Source organism: Phodopus roborovskii, unplaced genomic scaffold, assembly GCF_943737965.1.
Source record: "Phodopus roborovskii unplaced genomic scaffold, PHOROB, whole genome shotgun sequence".
Lineage (NCBI taxonomy): Eukaryota > Metazoa > Chordata > Mammalia > Rodentia > Cricetidae > Phodopus > Phodopus roborovskii.
Genome location: NW_026126566.1, coordinates 6594240 through 6617464, shown reverse-complemented (window position 1 = coordinate 6617464; position 23225 = coordinate 6594240). Strand labels below are relative to the sequence as shown.

Here is a 23225-nt window from a genome sequence, read left to right as displayed (position 1 = left end):
AAAGCACTGTTCTTATAAGACCTCTGAGGTGGCTTTAGCAAAACTAAGGTCCTTCTGGGCGAATTCCATTCACGTCTTCCAATGGTCTTACTGGCTTGCGGGAAATTGGGGCCTTTATACATCTCTGACAGCACGGGGATTAGCTGAAGGACTCAATGGTTGATGTCTAAGAGCTGACCCATACCGCCTGTTTCATTTCCGCAGCCCAAAGATGTTTGTCTAATTGTGTGTGGAAGATAAGAGCAGTTACACGTTTATCACATTTTATCGTAATTCCAAATGTTTATTAGGGTCACTTGTTTCATGCCAGAGTGGTGGACTAGGGTAGATTACAGAGAAAGCTGGGTTAGTTTCTTTATGCGCAGGCGCTGAAGGCAGTCTCGCAATCAAACGTGAAAGCGCCCTTCCCCCATCCCTTTCCGGCTTGCGTCTAACGCAGGCGCATAGAGTGCTCCAATATGGCGGCCCCCGTGGATCTGGAGTTGAAGAAGGTAACGGGGCTTTTGAGCAGACCGAGCCTTCTGTTTGAATGATGAAGCGAGTGGGGACAAGAATTAAGAGGGGAACTCGAGCCTCCCTGAAGGAAAGAGACTGTAGGGGGCGGGGGCTGGCTTCCCGGAGTCCTGAGACGGCGCCCGCGCTGCGTCGGCGGCCAGGGGTCCCGGGGGCTCTCGGTGGCAGGAGCTGCTCAGGGCGGGCGGGTGAGTGGGTTGCCGGGGCTGCCGTGTGCCCTCGTGTTCTGCACTCGAGCCATCTCTTTGCATTTTGGAGCCGTCAGGGACCAACTTTCAAAACAAGAGCCGGAGACAGCGTCTCACACGGGTGCCCTTCCTAGTGCGGTTTACTGGAGCCGAGTAAGCTGTAATTCGGTTTCCTCATTTGATTTGAAAATCCCCAAGTTCAACCTTTGCTTTTAGGTCATTTATTCTGTAGCTCCCCTTGAAAGGTCCTTGTTTCTATACTTCAGAAAAATCACACAGTTATGTCAGTGTTCATGTTAAGGCCTTAATGCTCTCTGCCCGTCTCCTTTTAAAAGATTTTGTGCCCTCACTCCCCCCCCCCCCAAAAAAAAAAATCCAGTCAGGTTTTCCGAATGAGCAGTCAGAGGAATTGGATTTTACTTTTGTTCAATCTTTTTCTTATAAATGGTTTTTGTTGTTATTTTGCTTTGTTTTTTAGAGATGGTACCTCAGTGTGTCCTAGATTAACTCGGGACTTAACTGTGTAGCCACGCTGGTTTTGAACTTCAGGCAGTCTTCCTGCTTTAGCCTCTTGAGTCCTGGAATTAGATTTTTCAAAATAGGATTTCTCTGAGATACAGTCCTAGCTGACTTGGAACTCACTCTAGAAACCAGGCTGGGTCTTGAACTCAAAGAGATCCACCTGCCTCTGCCTCAGGAATGCTTAGGTTAAAGGCATGCACCATCACTGCCCAGCTGGAATTATAATCGAGTGGGTTTATAAAGCGGGTTGTTAATTAGAAACATTTTGTCACTTAAAAGTCTTAGGACCCTGACAATACTAAGACCTCAGACTGGGCTTTCTTTGTGGAGAGTTGGCTATAGTTAAAAAGTACCTTATAATTCATTCAGTTTATTTTTCCAGAAAAGTAAACTTCTAGGGTTTTTTTTAGTGTGTGGTTTGTTTTTGTTTTGTTTGGTCAGGCCCTGAACCCTTAATGCTCTTTGGTGCTGCTATCTCCTGAGTATTAGGGTAACAGACATTTTTTTTTTTTTTTTAGGGTCACTGGCAAAAAAAAAAAAGCCTTACAATATTGAGCCCCAGGCAGCAAGATGGGTCAGTGGGTGAAGGCACTTGCCAGATAGCCTGGCTGTTTAAGTTCTGTCCTTGGGATCCATGGTGGAAAGACAGAACTGCTCAAACTTATTCTGTAATGTCTCAGACTCACACTCTAGCACACTGGCCCTTATCAAACACACAATAATAAATACATCTAGATAAAATCTGGAATTTGGTATCATCATAACATTTTGATCAATAGGTTCTGTAGGTGAGCAACATATTTAAAAAGTTGTGTGTGTGTGTGTGTGTGTGTGTGTGTGTGTGTGTGTGTGTAAACACATCTGCAAATTGCTCAGGGGAGGTCAGAAAACAACTTTTGGGAGTTGGTTCAAGTGGGCCCTGGGCATTAAACTCTGGTCATCAGGCCTTCAGGCAAGATGAGCCATCTCACTGGCCCAGATTCTAAATTTGTTTTGTTTTTCCCTCAGAGTCAGGGTCTCATGTAGCCTGGGCTGGCCTGGAATTTGGTTATGTAGCTGGCACGTACCACAACATCCAATTTCCCTGCACCAGGAATTGCATTTAGGGCTTCCTGCATTCAAGGCAGGGACTGTTCATTTTGGTTTTTGAGATAAGGCCACTTGCTGGGATTTGGGGATTACCACTTTGGCTAGATTGTCTAGCTAGTGAGCTTAAAGGATCCTCTCTTCTTCCTCTGCCTCCATGACTAGCATTAAACAACAAGAAGTTGTATTTTTATGTATGTGGGTGTCTTGCCTGCATGAGTGTATAGCATATATGTACAGCCCTTAGGCTAGAAAGGACTCTGGATCCCCCTGAAACTAGTTACAGGGGGTTGTAAGCTGCTATGTGGGTACTTCAAAACAAACCCTGGTCTTCTGCAAGGACACGGAGTGCTCTTAACCCTTGAGCCATCTCTCCAGCTCCCAAGCTCAACTTTCTTGGTGGATCCTGGGGAATGAACCTTAAGTCTGCTGAGTGAACATTTCCCTGGCTCTTAGGAACATCTTTAGTAGCTGCCTCTGCTTAACCTTTGCCTAAACAATAGGACAGCTGAAATAGCAGTTGTTGCTAATAAAGGAAGCCATTTGTTATTGTTCTGGGGATGCTAAGTATGTGTGTCTTGCTCTTTGCCTTTTTTTTTTTTTTTTTTTATTGTTGTTGGTTTTTGAGATAGGGTTTCTCTGTGTAGCTTTACAGACCAGGCTGGCTTTGAACTCACAGAGATCTGCCTGCCTCTGCCACCAGAGTGCTCGGTTCAAAGGTGTGCATCACCAACGCCCAGCTGCTCTGTCATTCTTTACTTGAAACGTGGAGACTTAATCTTATACAGTATTCTCTCATGCTGTAAATCGCGCCCCCCCCTTTTTTTTTTTTTAGCTCTGATTAGCTGGAACTCACTGTGTAGACCAGGCTTGTCTTGAAATTACAAGAGATCCTCCTGCCTCTTCCCCATTAGTGCCGGGATTAAGAGTTTGCATCTCTATCCCAGGCATGTAAATCTCAGATGTGTGTGAGTGTGGGCCCGCACATGTTGTGATGCTAGTGTGTGGTCAGAGTATGTGGAGGTCAGAATATAGTTATGGGGGGCTGGTTTCCTCCTTTTACCATGTGGGTTCAGGTTCCAGGGATGTAACTCAGATTGTTAGGCTTGGTCGTAAGAAGCTACCTGCTGAGCCATCTAATGGACATCTGTCTGTCTGTCTGTCTCTTTCTTTTTTTTTTAATTTATGTGTGTGTGCTTGAGTGTGAGTGCTGATACTGTGTATCAGAGTGCACATGTTGAGGTCAGGGAACAACTTGAGGGAGCCAGTTCTCTCTTACTATGTAGCTCCTAGGGATCAAATTTAGGTCATCAGGCTTGATGTCAAGTGCCTTTATCTGCTGAGCCAATCTCACTGGCCCTAAAAAAAATGTGTCTTATAACCCAGGATGGCCTTGAACTACTCCATCCTCTGCTTCCTTCTGCCTCCCAGTTGTTGGGATTACAGGCATGAGACACCAGGTCTGAGTCTCCAGCCAGGATTTTGAAATAATATGAAGTGCTTTCATTAATTCTTGCTTTGGATCTCTGAGCTTTATTCCCTGAATATTTTACTTACTCCTTTTATTACTCTCTGGTTATTTGAAATATATTTATTATTATTTAATAAGCTTTTGCTTTGCTTGTTCATATTGATCACATTGTCTATGAACAGGGTACATTTAGAATTTAGCATAGTATTAGAATTCTGTTGGCTCTCATTTATGCTTACATTGGCAAATTTCACAGTTTTGGTTAGTATGTTCTGTTTTAATAAATCTGGATTTGACTTAAATGTTTCCTTTCTAAATCATGGACTTGTTTTTTCTTAGGCCTTCACAGAGCTTCAAGCCAAAGTTATTGATACTCAACAGAAGGTGAAGCTCGCAGACATACAGATTGAACAGCTAAACAGAACAAAAAAGCATGCACACCTTACAGACACAGAGATCATGACGCTGGTAGATGAGACTAACATGTATGAAGGTGTAGGAAGAATGTAAGTAAAATACAGCTGTGTTTTCTTGTGAGAGCCTTCATATGAATTAAACAGTGGAATTGTCTATTTTAAAACTTACAAAAGCTTTCTTTTTTTTTTTTTCCTTTTTTTGGTCTTTTTGAGACAGGGTTTCTTTGTATATTCCTGGCCATCCTGGAACTCACTCTGTAGCTAGACCAGGCTGACTTCAGACTCACAAAGTTCTGCCTGCCTCTGCCTTTCTTGCCCATGGAGGCATTGGTTCCCTAGGAATTGGAGTTGTAGGTGTTTGTGAGTCTCCTGGTGTGGGTGCTGGGGACTGAACGTGGTCCTCTGTAAGAGCAGCCAGAACTCTTAACTGCTGAGCCATGACTCTAGCCCCTCCCCTTTAAAAGTTATCGGTGTGTCAGTGTATTGGTATTGGTCTGTGCAAATGAGTGCAGATGCCCACTGTACCTTTTGTACTAATTATCAACTGTTATTAAATTTTTTTTTTTTTTTTAGTGATTGGAAATAGAGACAGTTTCCTGAGAAAGGAAGAGCGTTCCTGAAAATGGGGATGAGCTAGCGGGGAGGGGGAAAAACTTACTATGTTACGGCTTTTTCTGTCAAAAACATTCTCCTTATGGGAGAGATTAAGTCTGCTGTATATTTTCTGAGAAAGTGAAGAATGGGAAAGCCCTTGTGTGTGGGTCACATTCCATTACAGTTAGCTAAAGGGGAAGAACTGATTTTTTTTTTTTAAAGTGGGGAGGAGGGGTATCTGTGTTTGGCCTTTGGATATTATGTTCTTGCGGACCTTTACTTCAAGTGTGGAGATCTTTAGAATGGAATTTGACCTCAGTCTCAGGATGACTTCTTGGTGATTGACTGGAAGCAAGCATAACGTGTGTAAAATTCTGTAATGACTTTGGAATGACATCATGACAAAGTGACCCTTTCCGTGACTAATCCATTCTTTCTGCTGAGAGAGAAGTGATGATAAATTGGATTTGCTTTCTCAGATGAACTGCATACATCTTGTCTTATGTTCTTATTTTCATTTTGTCTTATTTTAAGAGAGTGAGAGTCCCTCTTATGAGTTTTTGTTTTTGAGAAAGTCTCGTTCTTGCTCAGTCTGCCCTCAAACTAATTGTGTAGTGGTGGGTGACTGAATTGATCCTCCTGCCTCCACATCATCAAGTGCTGACCGAGATTACAGGTGTTTGGTACTACCTCCAAATCTGTGAGGTTGTTAACAGTTCGGCACAGAACGAGAGCCAAGTAGAACCCTTGACTGTGTGTCTATGTTGTGTGAAATGCATTGTTGGCATTCACTGGAGGGTAATTTTATTCATCATTTGAATATCCTTAGGTCTTAGAAGAGTAATACTAGCCTATTAATATCCTTGGGCTTCACATTATTACTTTAGCCTTTGTTTATGATAGCCAAAGAAAAAAGTTTTTAAATAGTCTCTCTATGGAGCTGTGGAGCCCTGACTGGCCTGGAACTCACAATGTAACTAAACTAGGCTTGCTCTCACAGGGAACCACACGCCCCTGCCTCCTGCATCCTGGAATTATACATGTACCTCCATGCCAAGTATTTGTTGTTTCTTGAGACAGGATTTCTCATAGCTAAGGGTAGCTTCCTGCTAGCTTCTGATCTTGTATCTCCCAAGCTAGATTACTGGGATGTGCTGCATTAAAATTAATGTTTTTAATTTTAAAAAAATTACAATTTTAATTGTTTTATGTTTGAGTCTAAGAATCAAAACTAGGGCTTTGTGCGTATCAGACAAGTCCTCAGCTGCTAAGTTGCATCCCCAACCCTGAAGTTTTTGTATATAAGTAGAATAATGTCACTTACTACACATTCTGCTTAAGTGGTAGGAGTTACTTTTATTTTTCTTTCATTCTGTCCAAAATTCTATAGCTAGGTTGTAATTCATGCAAAGAATAGTAGAATTTAATGCTTGCCATTAATAGAATGCCATTATTTCATATAAACTATGTTTCTTAAGAGAAATGTGCAGTTGTAGAGTTTTGGATGAGCCTTGATTTTAAAATGAGTTTCTTTGAGTCCTGCACTTCACATAGCCTGAGCCTGCCCTGAGCCTGCCCTATGTCGTGGGGCATGTGAGGTAACAGCATCTGCTATTTGGCCAGAGTATGGTGCCTCGGGCAGGAGAGACTTGCTGAGTGCCAGTCTGGTCATGAGGATGTTTTCTTTCTTGATGCTAACCCTGGAATACCTACTTCTGAATTTATGGTCTTGAGTAATCTTGATCTAACATTGTTATTCTTTTCTTTAATTCTAGTCTTTACCTTCCTTTTTGAATTCTACTAGATGATTCTGATTACATGATTTTACCCAATTTTTATTTGGAATTTTTTTAAAAATTAATTTTATGTGTATTGGTATTTGGCTTGCATGTGTGTCTGTGTGAGAATGTTAGATGCCCTGGAACTGGAGTTACAGACAGGTGTGGGCTGCCATGTGGTTGCTGGGAATTAAATCCAGATCCTCTGAAAGAATAGCCAGTGCTCTTAATCACCGAGCTGTCTCTCCAAACCCTTGAAATAATTTTAAAATCTAAAACTCTGCTTTTGTTTTAGAGCCAGCCATAATTTTTCCTACTTTTCTTTTGATCCACAATTACTGTTTTCCTGTTTGTTTTTCATAGTGTGTATATTGAACTGGGGACCTCATACCTGCTAGACAGGTACTGTATCACTGATCTGGGTATAGTCTCAGCTCTTGTTTTTTTTTTTTTGGAGATAGGGTCTCCTGTAGCCCAGGCTAGCCTGAATTTATTGTTTTAGCCAAGATAATCTTGAGCTCCTATCACCTGCCCTCACCTCCCAAGAGTGAGATTATGGGTAGAACTAATCCTAGAGTATTATTCATTAGTTCTTTCTGCTCTCCTACATTTCTGCTCACATACATTCCTCACAGTGACAAAATCAATCATTTCTCACAGGACCTTTCTCACTGTAGGAGAAAATCTAAAATTATTAGCCTGTTTTGAAATGACCCATATACCTTCAAGTTCTACTACTTTCTAGTCCTAAACATTTCATCTCATGGTCCTGCTTTTTGTGTTATATGTTTAGAAGGATTTTGAGACTTCTTGTGGTTTTTAAGTATGCTCTGATTGATTGGTGATGTCTGTCGTGGGGTGAGGGTAGGAGAACATTATTAGCACATGCACCAGGCATTTTTAACCATCACATGGGTTTTTTTTTTCCCCCATATATGTCATGTTTTTGTCCTTTTTTTTTTTTTTTTTTTTTTTTTTGCTTATTCTGTTTTTGGCTTTCAACATTCCTCTTTCTTTTGTGAAAGGAGCTCAAGATATAGCTCAAATCTGGTGATATCTTTGAAACTTATGGATTTACCCACTCTTTCTTCAGCAATGCCAAAGCTTTTGTTCTGGCTCTCAGTAGAGCACACTGAGCTTGTCATTGATTTCTCCAAGATCCACTCTCTTGAGACCATGCACATATATTACCTTTGGTTCCTCCATTCTCAGGATAATGTTGGCACAAAATACATGTTAAATAAATAGATATTGATTTGAATTTGATTGTTTTTCAGCCTAAAATAATTGCCCTTTTTGGGTTCTTTTTTATTTATTTGACAAAGGTTCTCAGATAGTGTAGTGAGGGTGGTTTTGAACTCCTAATCCTTTGTCTCTCTCTACCTTCTAAGTGCTAGGATTACAGGCCTGCACTATGCCTAGCTTCTTGATTCTTTATTATGCTTAGAAAGTGTCAGAGGTTCAAGAATTAGAGTTTATAATACTATTTTGATATATGATTTGGTCAAGTTGAAATTACATAAGTAATATGTAAAACCATGTGTGGTAGTGAATGCCCTCAATCCCAGTACTTGGGAGGCTGAGTAGGAAGGATTGTTGAGTTTTGTGTCCAATCAGCAGTGGTTCTAGGTCAGCCTGGTTACATAGTGATATGGTCTCAAAACAGACAAACAAATAAAGCAAATATGACTAAGGTCAAAGGAGTCGTTTCTTACCAAAATTGCATGATTTGCCTTCATTAATCTGCTAGGATTACTTCTTTTGAGAAAGCTAACTAATTTTCAATGCTAGGCAAAGTTTCCAGTGTCAAAACTGACACCAAAGAAATTCCCAAACCTTCAGAATTATGCTGTAGGCACAATTCTTGGGTAACAAAGGCTATGCTATAAAGTATAATTGTGTCTGACTTTCTTCATCTTCACATAGATGGAAGACAGATTTTCCTTTTCAGGGTATGTGTGCATCTAAACAGATCTTTGCAAACCCACAAGCCCTTTGGCTTATATTTAGAGAGAAGGTTGGGAGTGTTAACTAACTTCTGTGTGGCTATTTTGGGGTTAAAGTATGGAGAGTCAAGCTGCAGGGTCAGGAAGAGGAATTGCTCTCCACTGTAGGCTCTGAACTCCAGGGCTCAGCTCTACACTGTGTCCGTCTTTGGGACAGTGCCAGCACATTTTCATTCTCTTACTTCATAGTCTTTGGAGAGGCTGTTATGTAGCCTGATACTACTACCACCGATTTCTAGTTTTGCTGCTTAAGCTGTTTGTGAGCTGACCTCACCACACTGCTTTGAGAAGTATGATGAAAGTTACAACTGTGGGATGATCTGTCTGGATATTTGGAAGTGTTTGTCTTTGCATCTTTCTATCGTGCAAGGAGAGAATCCAGATTTCAAATAAATGTGATGTGAATATTTCTTGTGTTCTTTTCACAAATAAGAAACCATTTCTAATCATGTGAGTTTTCTTTTTTAGTCTGTATAGTCTAGGATGAATTTTGGAAACTAATTTTAATGTTTTGATAACAATTATATTTAAGTACACACAAATAACATTTAAACATGCTAGTGTTCTAAACAGTGGGCACAATTCTGACCTTGGTTTGATGTGAGGACTATCCTAATATTTTGTTGAGCTGTGCATAAATAAGATTTCTAATTTTCAAAATAGATAAATTGGCTTTTTAGTTATCTTTTTTTTTTTTTAACATGAGAGCAACTTGAGTAGATTAGCCTTTGAGAAGAATGATAAGTCCCTTTTTAAAGCTTGAAGCCGACTAAAAATAACTTGATGCCATATTTAAACCAATTTAGAGGTATGCTACCATTCTGTGGATATTTTTTACATTTAGGGCACTAAGAATGAACAATGGTATAAATCTACCAGCTGGATAAGCGTCTAGCAATGCAGAGGTTGCTGTTGGGGAGTGTGGCTATTTCTACTTGTTGAAGTAATTTTAAGGTTGATCTTTGTTAGTTGAAAGATCTAGAAGTATAAGCTTAAGTTAAATGCTGCATAAATAGAAAGTAAAATAGTAGGTGTACTCCTGATAGCTAAGAGAGGATTTGTAAAATGTGCTCAAGCAAATTTTCAACTTATTATGACAAAGAAATCTAAACTGTTCATCACAGCTTGGTCAATTTGCCCTTTGTTTAAAATTGTAATGTTGTTCATGCTATCATCTCATTCGTTAGTGTGACTGTTGACATATAATTTCACTTGTGACATCTGGTAAAAAGGTAGGATAAATAGTTTACTTACGTTAAATGTTAATATAGATAATAGTTTTGCTATCTCAGTCTTGCAGCCCCTTTCCAATTTCATGTATCTATATAGAGTTTATCTTCCAGTTTAAGTGAGGTAATTTTAAAATTTAAAAAGATAATATTTTATTCCAAAGGGAGAAGGAAATAAAATTTAAAAAGTGTAGTGCAGCAAACATTGTTTAAACTGCTGTTGTGGTACAATAAACGTAAGCTATACCATTGCTCTCATCAGAATCACCTTTAGGTATTTATTATTTTTTAAAATTTATTTATGTATTTTGTGTGCATGTGTATCTCCACAACAGAAGAGGGCATCAGATCCCATGGGTCTACAGTTACAGCTGGTGGGACCCTCCATGTGGGTGCTGGGAATTGAATTCAAGGCTCTGGAAGAGCAGCAGTCAGTGCTCTTAACTATTGAGCTGTCTCTTCACCCCAGGTTTAGATATTTGATGCTAAGTTAGATGAGAAAAATGTGTGGATTATTTTTGGTGGGAGCATCCTATTGTAAAAGCAAATTTGTAAGTTTCTTTTATATTCTCTCCAAAGGGATTGTCCTGTATTTTTGGGTTTAGAAAGCAATGCAAAGGTGACCTTCAAAGGTAATATTTTTATTTTTTATTTATTTGTTTGTTTTACTTTAGAACATATTTACTTTTAAAAGAAGAGAGGTTCTTGCTGCTCAGCTGCTTTTACTAATAGAACACGACTCACCCTTCTTAGGTTTTTATACAGAGCCATTTAAAGTCATTGCTTTCATTGCTCAGAGTTCTGAGGAAAAGAAAAACAACTTTTCCTGTTGTGTGTTTGGGAAAAGTGACTTCAGTTTTGTTGATGTCAAATATGTATAGAACCCCAGATGTGCACATCTCCTTCCCAGATTTAGGACTCTGGAGAGAGGGGACTTTGAGTAATCTTAATTTTCTTAAGTTGTCAATGATTTAAAAACTTGATGTTCATTATGACTTGTTCTCCTGCTGTGTACAGTGACATAATTGTTTTTAGGCTGCAGAGCCTAGTAGACATTTGCGTAAGACTTACATAGTCATGTTTCTTCTGCAGAAGAGGTCTTTAATAATTTCTTCCTGTCTTCCCTCCCATGTTCTCCAGAATGGAAACATTCTCACTGAAACACAGCAAACTAACTCAGGAAATGTGCTAATTAGAGTCAATTAGTAAAAAAAGGAATCTCTTATCTTAAATAGTGGGAACTTGATAAAATGAATTTTTAATTTAATGTAGCCTTGTTATGGGGTTACTTATTTTTAGGCTTTAAGGTTTGTTTTAAGAATCTAATCGATTCATTCTGCTATTTAACATCTACAATTCCTGATACTGACAGACCTGAACTAGGGGGTGGGGAGATGAGGAAATAGTTGGGATCACTGGCTGCTTTCTATGTGGTGGTGGCTCACAGCCATCTGTAACTCCAGGGGATCTGATGTCCTGTCCTCCATGAGCTCCAGGCCCACACATGGTGCATGAACATTCATGTAGGCAAAACACACATACACATAAAATAATTAGAAATAGCTTCTTTTTTTATTTTTTTATTTTTCTGGAGACAGGGTTTCTCTGTGTAGATTTGGCTGTCCTGGAACTCACTCTGTCACTCTGTAGACCAAACTGGCTTTGAACTCACAGAGATCCACCTGCCTCTGTCCTCTGCCTCCTGAGCGCTAGAATTAAAGGGGTGCGCCACCACCAACTGAGTAGAAATAGCTTTTTTAAAAAAGATCTGATACATGGTTTGGGTTGTTTTGTTGTTGTTTTTGTTTTCTCCACAGAAAGGACTACACATAGTCTGCCTTTGCTGTGTGAAGGTAGCAGTTATTCAACATGACGGGATGCCATGGTGTATCCAAGTTGACAACAAACAAGAATGAACATGGTTAACTCCGGGGAGGTGTCAAATGCTACTTGCAGCAACCTGTGTTACTTTGTCACTGAGAAATTGTGTTCTAGTTGACTTAACTCAAGAAGAAAACAGTCAATTTTGAGTTGTACTAAAGAATTTTCTGATTTTAACTGCCACTATGTCATAGTGACAAATTTAGGAACAGTTTGCAGTCTAATCTGAATGAGATGGCTGAGACACTTGTGTCAAGGACCATAGCCTGTGTAATGGAACTCCCAAAAAGGAAAGAACCAACCAAGAGTGTGAGACTAATGATTTGTTAGTATTCTTTTCTCTCAGTACTTGTATCAAAGATTGCTGGGATCTAGAACTGATGGCCCCACTCCTATAACCCATTGCAGGGTACATGGAACTGAGATAGCCCTAGCTATGCCTGAGAGAAAGTCTCATTGCCTTGGTTAGGGATTCTTATACCTCTCTTTAAAAAATGTTATTGTGCATGTGTGTGTGTGCACGCACCAGTGAGCTTGCTCATGTTTCAGGAGATATGTCCGCTGGAGTTACAGGTGGTTGTGGCGAAGCCTCATGTGGGTACTGGGACCTTGGAACTGCAGCAAGGACTCTTAACCACTGTTTCATCTTTCCAGCCCCAACTCTCTTTTTTAAAATAATCATTTTAATTAGTTAATTAATCTCTTGTATGTGGGAACACATGTGGAAGTCAGGCAACTTGAGGGAGTCACTTCTCTCCTTCCACCAAGTCCATCTGGGGGGTGTGGAACTCAGGTGGTTAGGCCTGGTGGCAGACGCTCCCACCTGCTGAGCCATTCTTCTTGCTTTGAGGCATACCAGTTACTTTGAAATGGAGCAGGTGTTTGGAAGACATTATCATTTTGGCTTCACAGAGACTTAAAGTATTCTGATATCAAAACTTTCAAGCATCTAGAGCCTAGTATTAAAAATCTCTAAATAGGTAAGAACTCATGACTGCTCTCTGCCCATCTTTTTATGTTAGCTGAGAGTAAAAGATTTGGACAGCAATGTGCATTCTATTTTTTGTTTTGTTTTGCTTAATTTTGAGACATGTTCTCACACTGTATCCTAGTCGGAGGAATTAATTCACTATGTAGATCAGGCTAGTCTCAAACTAATGTTGATTTTCCTGACTCAGATTCCCAAGAACTAGAATTGCCACACCAGCTTCAGTATGCATCCTGCATATATGTTTTTGACTGACTTTGGACATGTGTTAAGAATACTTTTTATAGGGGACTGAAGAGATGGCTCACTGGTTATGAGCTGCTTTTTCAGAGGTCTTGGGTTCCATTCTCAGCAACCACATGGCTACTTAGTTCTGGGGAATCTGATACCTTCACACCAATGCACCTAAAATAAGATTAAATAAATAATTAAAAAATACTTTTTATGGCTTTCTATTCTTCTATCAGTTTTCTGTCTGTATATGTCTATTAGTACTCATAGAATAGTAACTTTTTCATTATCTTTGATTATATTTTTTTTTTAGTATTTTGACCAACTAGTGAAATAAATATCACATCTTAGAAAAAAAATGAAGCTTCCTCACTACTTACTTCAACTTTTGATGAAGCCAGAATAAAAGTGGTAAACATCAGAGGTAATTGTTTACCAGAATACTTAGAATGCCAAATAGTATCCCAAAATAAACATCTGTTTTAAAATAGATTAATGTACTACAGCTTCCATTTCAGGAGTAATGGTTTTAATTTAAAAATAGTCAGTGGTTTTTGAATTAGTACAAAGTGAACCTTGCAGCGTACATGTCTTATCTAGAACGCAGGATGTTTGTAAGTGGCATGGGGTCCTCAGGAGTCAGGATTGTCTGGTCCCTGCAGTGAGTTCTCAGTCTCCACCTCACCCATCAGAAGGAGTCAGCTCTGCTTCCACACTCCTTCTCAGTCATACTGTTTCCTTTTCTTCCACGTTTGTAAATATTAGATTGACTTTGGGCGTAATGAGTAGATATTTTTCTTTTATATTTAATTGACTTACCGGGATTATCTCTTTTTTTTTTTTTTTTTGAGACAGTATTATATGTAGTCCAGGCTGACCTTGAACTTACAATATAGCTGAGGATGACCTTGAAGTTCTTTTTGTGCGTACATGTTCACACATGTGCCTGTGTGTGAAGACATGGGTCCTCTGAAGGAGCAAATGCTCTTAACCACCTGAGAGCCATCTCTCTAGCTGCATATTTTTTTTCCCAAGACAAGATTTCGCTGAACCTAGAATTCACCAGTGCAGCAAGATTAGTTGGTTAGTTAGCTCCAGGGAGCCTCCTGCCTCTGCTTCCCCAGCCCTAGGATCACAGGGTGTGCACCACCTGGCCTGGCTTTTTACATGAGTGCTGGGGGTCTGAGCTCAGGTCCTTATGCTTTCTTTCACAGCAAGCAAGCACTTTACCAACTGAGCATGCCCAGAGTTTAGTAATGATTCTCTTGGCTCTACATCCTAAGTGCTGAGTTTGTAGGCGTGTGTCACCATACCATCCTTTCAGTGCTTCTAAATCTTGGAGAATTCCTTTTTCATTTGATCTTATAGTCAGTCCAGTAGCAAATACTATTGGTTCTCTGAATTTAGCCCATAATCTGAGCTCTTCTACCTAACACCCTCCTAGTCTAAATTTCCATGGATTATAACACTTGCCCACTGATTGGGCTCCATCTTCATCATTATATAGCATTGTTTTCATTCATTCATTTTTTTTTTATTTCAGACATTTTTTTTTTCTTTTTTGGAGGGAGCATTCAAAATCATCTTCTTTGTGTTTTGAAAGATTTCATTACAAGTATTGGGATTATAGGCATCAAACCTGGTTTATGGGATGATAGTGATTGGACCCAGTATCTCATACATGAAAGCAAGCATTCTACCCTCTGAGCTATTCTCCTAGCTCTGATGACTGTTTTTCCAGTTCTCTGTATGTTCTAGGTATTGACCCTTTTCACATAACAGTTGGAAAAATTTTTCTCATTCTGTAGATTGGTTCCTCACTTGTTTTTTTCCTTTGTTGTGCAGATGATTAGTGGTTCAATGGGATAACATCTTGTTTCCCATGATTCTGTCTCCATCTCTGTTTACTTATTTGAGACAGGATGTCCCACTTATCACCCAGGCTGGAATTTACTATGTGTCCTAGACTGGCTTTGAATTTATAGTGATCTTCCTATGTCAGATGTTTAAGTGCTAGGATTACAGGTATGAGTCACTCCCACCAGGACACCCCAATTGTAACAACGTTTAGAAGTGTTTCCTTTGTTCACCTCTAGTAGTTTAATAAGAGTTTTGGGCCTTTGATGGATCTAGATCTTTGATGCAGTTTTGTGTAGGATAAGGGATAGGAATCAAATTTGACAGATTGCACTTGTATTTCCAGTTTTCCCAGCATCATTTATGAAAAGGTTGCCCTTTCTCTGATATATGTTTTTGGTGCCTTTGAGAATTAGTTGGTTATGTTTGTTTTTGAGACTGCATCTGTGTAGCAAAGGGTTTCCTGGAACTCATTGTGTAGCTAGACTCTTCTCAAACATAATTCTCTTGCTTTCCCCCTTCCAAGTGTTGGGGATTGAACCAAGGATCTTGCGTATGCCAAGCAGGCCAAACACTGCCACATGGCTGTACCCCTAGCCTCTGCACTTATTTTGATGGAAGAACTATTTGTAGCATTCCTTATGACATGTTTGACAGATAATATTCTCAGCTTTTGTTTGAATTTCTCTTTCATTTTGAAATATATTTCCACCTTGTATAGAATGCTGGTTAATACTTTTTTATTTTTATTTTTTTTTGATATCCTGAAAATATCATACCATTTTCTTTCCTTGCATAGTTTATGTTATAATTCTTATCTGTGAACATAATGTGTCATTTTTCTGGCTGCCCTTAAGACTGTCATTATCTTTGGTTTGCAGTAGTTTATACTTTGTCTAGTTTTTTGTGTGTTTTCATTTTTGAAACTGGCTAGGACTCTGAGTGTGCTAGAGTGGTGGTTTAGAGTGGTGGTTTGTTTGTTTTAGAAAGTGCAAGTTCTTTAATGGTTTCTTTCCTGTCTCCTTTTTCCTCCTAGGTCTAACTGTGATAGATAACATGAGGCCTTTTTTGTGTGTGTTTTATTATTCATTTTTCTTACTCAACATAAGAGAAGTCTAATTGTTTTGTATGTATGTATGTATGTATGTATGTATGTATATATGTATGTATGTATGTATGTGTATGCCATATGTGTTCGGGACCTGCAGAGGCCAGAAGAGAGAGTTGATTTTCTTGGAGCTTATTGTAGGTGGTTGTTAGCCATTGTGGTTTCTGGAAATGTAACTCGGTCCTGTATGTACAGCAAGTGCTCCTAACTATCTGTGGAAATCATTTTTTTTTTGAGAGGCGGAGGGAGAGAGGGCTTGAGTATGCAAATCAAAAGTCAACCTTGTGGAGTTGGTTCTCCCCCCAACTTCATGTGGGTTCTGAAGGTAAAACTCAGGTCCTTAGGCTTCCACAGCAATTGCTTTACCCGATGAGCTGTCTTGTAGGCCCCCAGAGTCCATTTTATTATCCTTTCTTATAGTTAACTTGAACTGTGCCACTTGTCTAACTAGCAGCAACTGTATGCTAAGTTTTGAGTGTAACATATTTGGGGATCTGTAGTTGTTGACTACTTTGAGAAAGGCAGCTTATGGTTATTGCCATGGCCCATGTTGCTGGGAGCTGGAAACCTGAGTGGGAGCAAAGGGAGATTAAGAAAGACAGGCACAAGTAATGTAAAGCTGGGATTGGGTGGGTGTGCACTCGGAGGTGCACCAACAGCTGGGTACTAAGTGTATTTATTATGTATACCATGAAGAAGGAGATAGGCTATCTGGTCTTGGTAGGGGTCTCTGTTGGGGAGTGTTAGGGGCTTGATCATGCAGCCATTCAAGAGGAGGAAACAGAGGTTGACAGTTTTTGTTGATACTGTTTTTAGCTAAAGATTGTCCATTCTTCAGCATTCATATTTGGTCCAGTGGAAGCCTTGCCCTTCCAATGACTCTGAGGCACTGGCATCCTTGATATGGCTGTGCTCATGCCATGAATGCTTGTTCACACAGAGGCATACTTGTTCCCCACATTTTTTTTTTCTTAAGATTTTTTTTCCACCACTACCACCACAAAAAGATATACATACATATATATATATATATACACACACATAATATCTGTATTATAATACTATACATATAATATATCTATATTATAATACTACATATATAATATATATATATTGATTTTGTTGTTGTTGTTTGTTTTTTGAGACAGGGTTTCTCTGTGTTGCCCTGGCTGTTCTGGGAACTCTCTCTGTAGACCAGGCTGGTTCAAACTCAGAGATCTCCCTGCCTTTGCCTCCCAAGTGTTGGGACTAAGGGCATGTACCACCACGGTCCAGCTTAGATTAATTTTTACTACTTTAAATTTCGTGTATGTGTGTCTATGGGGGTTTTGTACACATGTGTCAGAGGCCGGAAGTATTGGATCCTGAGCTGCACTTTCAGGTGCTAGTAAGCTATTTGACTTGGATGCTGAGAATCAAACTCAGGTTCTTGGCAAGAATGATATGATGTCTTCATGGCTGAACCATCTGTCCAGCGTGTGTGTGTGTGTGTGTGTGTGTGTGTGTGTGTGTGTGTAGATTATTTTATGTGTATGAGTGTTTGGCCTACATGTATGTATGTGTGCAGGTGTGTAAGGAGTACGACTGATCCTTATTTAACTGCAATACAGGTGCATGTCTGGTGCTCAGTTTGAAAGAGGGCACCACACCCACTCACTGAAACTGGAGTTGCAGATGGTTGTGACTCATTAGAAGAGCACTAGAAGAGCACTGATTAACCTCTGAGCTGTTGCTCCAGCTCCTGGTTATGTATTCTTTTTTATTTGTTTGTTTTGTTTGCTTGTTTTGAGGGAGGATCTCACTGTGAGCTCTGGCTGTCCTGGAATTTACCATGTAGACCAGGCTAGCCTCAAGCTTACAGAGATCTGCCTGCTTTTGCTGCCCAAGTACTAGGATTAAAATCATGTGCCACTATGCCTGGCTTGATTATATATTCTTAAAAGACAATTTTTACTGGTTATTCTACTCATTTCTAAGGTAGTTTTATTGTATCTTACAAAGAAGTGAGTTAATTTTTTTCAGTATTCTTAGGCCAAACATGGAGGCTTTGGGAATTTGCTTTGAATAGAAGATTCTTCTAGGTGCAGCCTCAGGTAGACCTGTTTCTTACCTGTTGCCTGTTTCCTGTTTTTATGTCAGTGAAAATGCTCAAGGCCTCTAAAATCCACAGGGTCATTCAGTCTAAAGCCTAGTTTCTGCTTTGTGGTGGGGTCCCAAGCAGCCAAGCCTGGCCTCCAACTTGCTCTGTAGCTGGGGATTACCCTGAAATCCTAATCCTCCTGCTTCTACAGGTGTGCACCACCTTGTCTAGTTGAGTTAGGTTCATTCTTAATCAGCTTTTTCTGTGCTACTGAAAATGAAATGCCAAGAGTTTTTAAGCTACTCCATGCAAACAAAGTCAATGTTGTGAGCATTTTGTTTTTGAATGGTGTATATCCAGGTGACCATACATTGGAAGTGTACCCAGTAGACAACATTGGCATAGGTTGGAATTGTATTTCTGGGAGGTGCATAATACTTATAATCCATGCAGAGTTATAGGAAAGTGAAACTCAGGGTGGGTGTGGAAGGCAGAGGCAGGTGGATCTCTAAGTTCAAGGTCAGCCTGGTCTACAGAGCTAGTTCCAGGACAGCCAGGGCTACACAGAAGAAACTGTCTCAACAACAACAAAGTGAAACTTGTCAACCTTGTAGTATGATGTATTTTTATAGCCTGTTGTGACCCTCTTAGAGAAGGGAGGTTAAAGAAATGTGTTTTGCAGGTGACATAATCGCAAATAAGTGAGGAATTAATGCAACAGATCACAAGTTTTTGAGAGTTGGCTTTGCAGAGCCACAGAGCATTGGCTTCAGGTGAAAACAGTGACTCGAATACAGGTCATGTAATCCCAGCTGCTCTCATCATTTGACACAGGATAACTCTTTCCCTTTTCTTTTCTAACCCTACCACCCCCTTTTTGGTGTATTTCAGCTCCAGGATCTTTTGGGTTTTTTTTGAGACAGGGTTTCTCTTGTGTAGCCCTGGTCGTCCTGGAATTTACTCTGTAGACCAAGCTGCCCTTAAACTCAGATCTGCCTGACTCTGCCTCCTGAGTGCTGGGATTAAAGGTGTTTACCACTCCCCAGCCTCAACTCCAGAATCTTTATTATATATTTGTCTATAGAAACAATTAGGCAGGATCTCTGTGAGATTCTCTTTTATAAACTGTGTATTTAATACTTGTGATAATAAGACACATTGCAATAATAAGATACATTGTCTCCAAACTATTCACTGCCTCTTAGGTCATAGATAAATTATTTCCCAGGGACTTCTCAGAAGTCCTAGCCTTTTGGAAGTCTTTCCAATAGCTGTGTAGAGTATCTGTGCCACTTCTTGAATTGAGGCCTCAAACAACTTTCCATGCATTTTGTATTTGAATTTTGTATGTAATAACCCTTTTAGGTAAACATTTGGGCTTATAAAATTCTCATCTTGTCTAAAATCTGGATGACTGAGATGTTTTAGGCTCATAGTAGTAAATTGACTGGCTCTGGCCTGTGAAGTTGGCCTGGCTAATATAGCAACCTTAGGTATGTGTGGCCATGGACATGTTTCTGTTGTTTACTATTCTTGCTTTCTAGTGACTTTATTTTCTGCTCAAGGGATTTAGTATCTGTTCAGATAACTTTCTTTTTAAAGGCCACATAAAATAATGACCTCTAATCTTAGCCTTGAAAGTCTCTCAGACCTATCAGTTGAGAATATTACTCAGTGGTAGGCAACTAGTTCTATTTGAAAATTTGTATTTTACTTTGAAAATTACTTCCATGCCTAAATGACTTTATCAGCAAAATGGTGCATGAATGGTGTAATTGTCAGCTCCTGGACCATGTCTTGTGTGATGCTTTTCATGTCTTGGTCCTAGCAGCCAATGCAGCTCAGAGCAGCTCTTCTTTAATTACATTACCTGACTGTGAAAGAGGAAAAATCCTCAGTGTGACGCAGTCTTATCTGAAATAGCACTTGTCTCTTGGACCCAGTAAGAACGTTTAAATATGATGGGTTCTATAGGGGAAAAATACAATTAATTAATTTTTATGGGTGTGAACAATCTTTCTGGGACATAGTAAACAGTCATAGTTAAGATGGCTGGACTAGGGGCTGGAGAGATGATTCAGCCATTAAAGAGCACTTACTGCTCTTATAGAGGACCCTGGTTCATTTCCCAGCACCCACCTGGTAGCTCACTACCTTTTTAGACTTCAGTTTCAGGGCATCCAGTCTCCTCTTGTGACCTGCATGGATGCCAGGCACACATGTAGCGCACACAGATATACCCAGGTAAAATGCTCATACACATAAAAGTAAAATAAATCTTTAAAAAAAAAGATATACTGGCAATTGACATCAAGGATAAAGTTTAACAATTAGTGACAGGATAAAGAGTTTGTGGGATTGTATTAATATGTATGATAAGGTGTATTCAAGAAGGAGAAAAAAAGTTTTTTCTCGGGTGTCAAGTCTCAAGTTGCCCTGGTGGTCTCCTTTTAACTTGTCCAGTATCCATCCAAGTAAGGTCCCACTTAGGCACAGTGGAGTTTCTTTGAAGTTGGCAGAGAAAATTACATATGGTGACCTTGATTTGTTTGGCTTTTTTGTTAAAAAGGTAATGTTTAATTCTTTGCTGCTGAATCCTTAAGTGCAAAGGGTGAAATGTGTTCCTTAGTAACTGCAGCTGCTACTTGAGATCTATTTCAGCCTAGTTAGACAATCCTGAAAGCGGTTTGAGTAATTGGGGCTTTTCCGTGGTTCCAGCAGAAGAGAAATACTTCATTCAGCTCTCACTTGAGGCAGTGAAATGGTTTTTCTTCCTTTCCCCAAGCAAGAATTAAGAACTTAATGCCACAAAACAAATTCAGTGTTAATATATAAAGCAGCTCAACAGCAGCTCCTGACTATGAAATGGAAAAAGTTGAAATTTTCTGTTTGTGCATTTTGAGCTTTTCAAAGGTACTACACACTCTGGGAATAATAATAAAAGACACTAGGGCTTATACAGTGCCTTAGTGTGAGGCGCTCATGTAAACACTAAGGCATTGATCTTAACACAGTACTTGATTGTGACTTTAAAAGGTCGTGAGTTTCTGCTGTTACAAAGAACCATAAGGATGGAAGGACGCTGCATTTACAGACACTGCTTTAGAAAGTCTGCACAGGGTTAGACAGCTCAGAGCTGCTGGAGACTTTGGTAGCTTATATGTTAGCATATATATATATATATATATATATATATATATATATATATATATAATGCTTTTGTCATTTTTTTTTCCTATCTGTAAATGTTTTCAATGTCAAGATTGTCTTTTAAGTAAGAAAGCAGAATGTACTTTTAACCCTGTATTTTTCCTTGGCCAAGAAATTGTAAAAACCATTGTGGTTTCCAAAGTATTTAATGTAACAGGGTTTTGTTTTGTTCTGAATCTAGAGCTTATCCTTTTAATTGTCTTGTTAATATTTGTGACATCTAACTATTGATTTTGAATACAGTGGCCATGAGGTTTAATTTTCAACCTTTTTGTTTTCTAGGTTTATTCTACAATCCAAGGAAGTGATTCACAACCAGCTGTTAGAAAAACAGAAAATAGCAGAAGAAAAAATTAAAGAGCTGGAGGTATGTCCAACAGTAGCCATCAGCTTTTAGGGAAAATAAGTGATAATCCCATTCTGTTATATTAAAAGAAAACATATGGCTGACAGGGGTTAGCCTATATGTTCATTTTATCTAGTTTATTTTAATTGTGTTAAAACTATGAAACAGCCATATTCGTGGCAGCAAAACTCTCTCTCTCTCTCTTTTTTTTAACTATGGACAATTTCAAAGGTAAGATGTTGATCTGAACGTGTTTTCTTCATTGCCTTTTACTGGACAATTTCTTAAAAAAAAAAAAAAAAAAAAGCCATAGACAAAAGAGAAGTGCATTGTTGAGTAGATTGTGGTGGTTGGGCAGAATAATGGGTAATAGTAACAGATGCTAGATGGTTTTACTAGACGGTCTCTTTTACATTCAGTTCTTTTAGATTTGGGTTTTAGACAATGATGAAGTAGGGATCATAATTAATAAACAATCTGAGGGATGGTGTGTACTCCTACGAAGAAAACAAACTTTAGAACTAGGGTAAAAGACAATAGATTAAGGAAGTGCTTGGGAAGCAAAAGCTTATTACAGGGTCCTTATGCCTTGAGACTTTTGATGGATTATTTCTGGGGCTCTGGTGAAGGGTCTGTCCTGCATATCACAAAGATTAGATCAGACCAGAAAAGTGGCTGTTTCTTAGGCACCAAGATTTCCTGTGATCAGGGTGGGTACACCATGATTTCATAGGTCACATGATCTAATTTCTGTCAGTACTGTTGAGGCACTAGTTTATAATATGACTCAACCCTCTGCAAAATTGGGGAGACACCCCCTCTAGTCTGATGGTATTTCTCAAGGCACTGATTTGGCATGTCCTGGGAGTATGTAACATCTTCTTAGACTTTAGTTTGACTGATATTTTTAAACTAAATTGATATATTAGTGTCTTAGAAAGATGCAATGTAAAAATAAAACAAAAAATCATAAAGACAAAAACCTGTCAGCCTATAGTAACCTGTTCTGGCCTGTTCTGTTGTCTTTATGACTCACAGCTGCTTTAGAGTAAATAGCCTTCCTGTTGGTTTCACTCAGAAAAAACCAAAAATATTTGAAAAACCCAAATGAAACTATTTCATATAGGTTAAACAAACAAACAAACAAACAAAAAAGGTTTTGCAGCTAAATGAATAAATCTCAACACTGGGTATCTTTTTTCTGTCACTCTCTAGTTTTTTGAGGCAGAGGCTCTCACTGAATCTGGAGCTCACTGATTGGCTAGATTGGCTGGCTGGCAACTCCAGGAACCCACATGTCTCTGCCTTCCCAGCTCTGGTGTTATAAGTAGACACCATCATACTTGACTGGGGACCTGAACTAAGGTCCTCATGTTTGTATGGCAAGCATTTTACCAGCTGAACTATCTCCTCAGCCACATCTGGTTATTTTATGGAAACAAAACAGAACCAAAGCCATTGATAGTGTCTAATTTTTGTTGTGTTATGGCTTTGGAGACTGATTTTGTTTAGTTCATATTGTAACTTGCTCTGTAGCTAAAGATGACCTTGAATGTCTGATCTTTCTGTCTCTGATTCCTAAGTTTTGAGATTGTGGGTATATGCTAACACTCCTGGCTTTTGAATGTTTTAAATGTTATGTAAAGCTATATATTAGAATGTTAAACAATGGTTACTTTAATAAAATGACTTAGGGCATAAGGGTAAAAATTATACTTATT

At 39.2% G+C, this 23225-nt stretch overlaps 1 protein-coding gene across 2 annotated transcripts in view; it reads left to right on the top strand.

The window, feature by feature from the left end:
* The first annotated feature begins 370 nt into the window (after positions 1-370).
* The window catches only part of Pfdn1 (prefoldin subunit 1), a 757967-nt gene continuing 735112 nt past the window's right edge, over positions 371-23225 (top strand). The window contains exons 1-3 of one of the 2 annotated variants that reach the window (XM_051202404.1): positions 371-491; positions 4120-4286; positions 21441-21525. In XM_051202404.1, the coding sequence (XP_051058361.1) occupies positions 459-491; positions 4120-4286; positions 21441-21525 (285 nt within the window). In that variant the 5' untranslated portion in view covers positions 371-458. The remainder of the gene's footprint in view (positions 492-4119; positions 4287-21440; positions 21526-23225) is intronic. The other variant, XM_051202405.1, reaches the window with a different exon arrangement.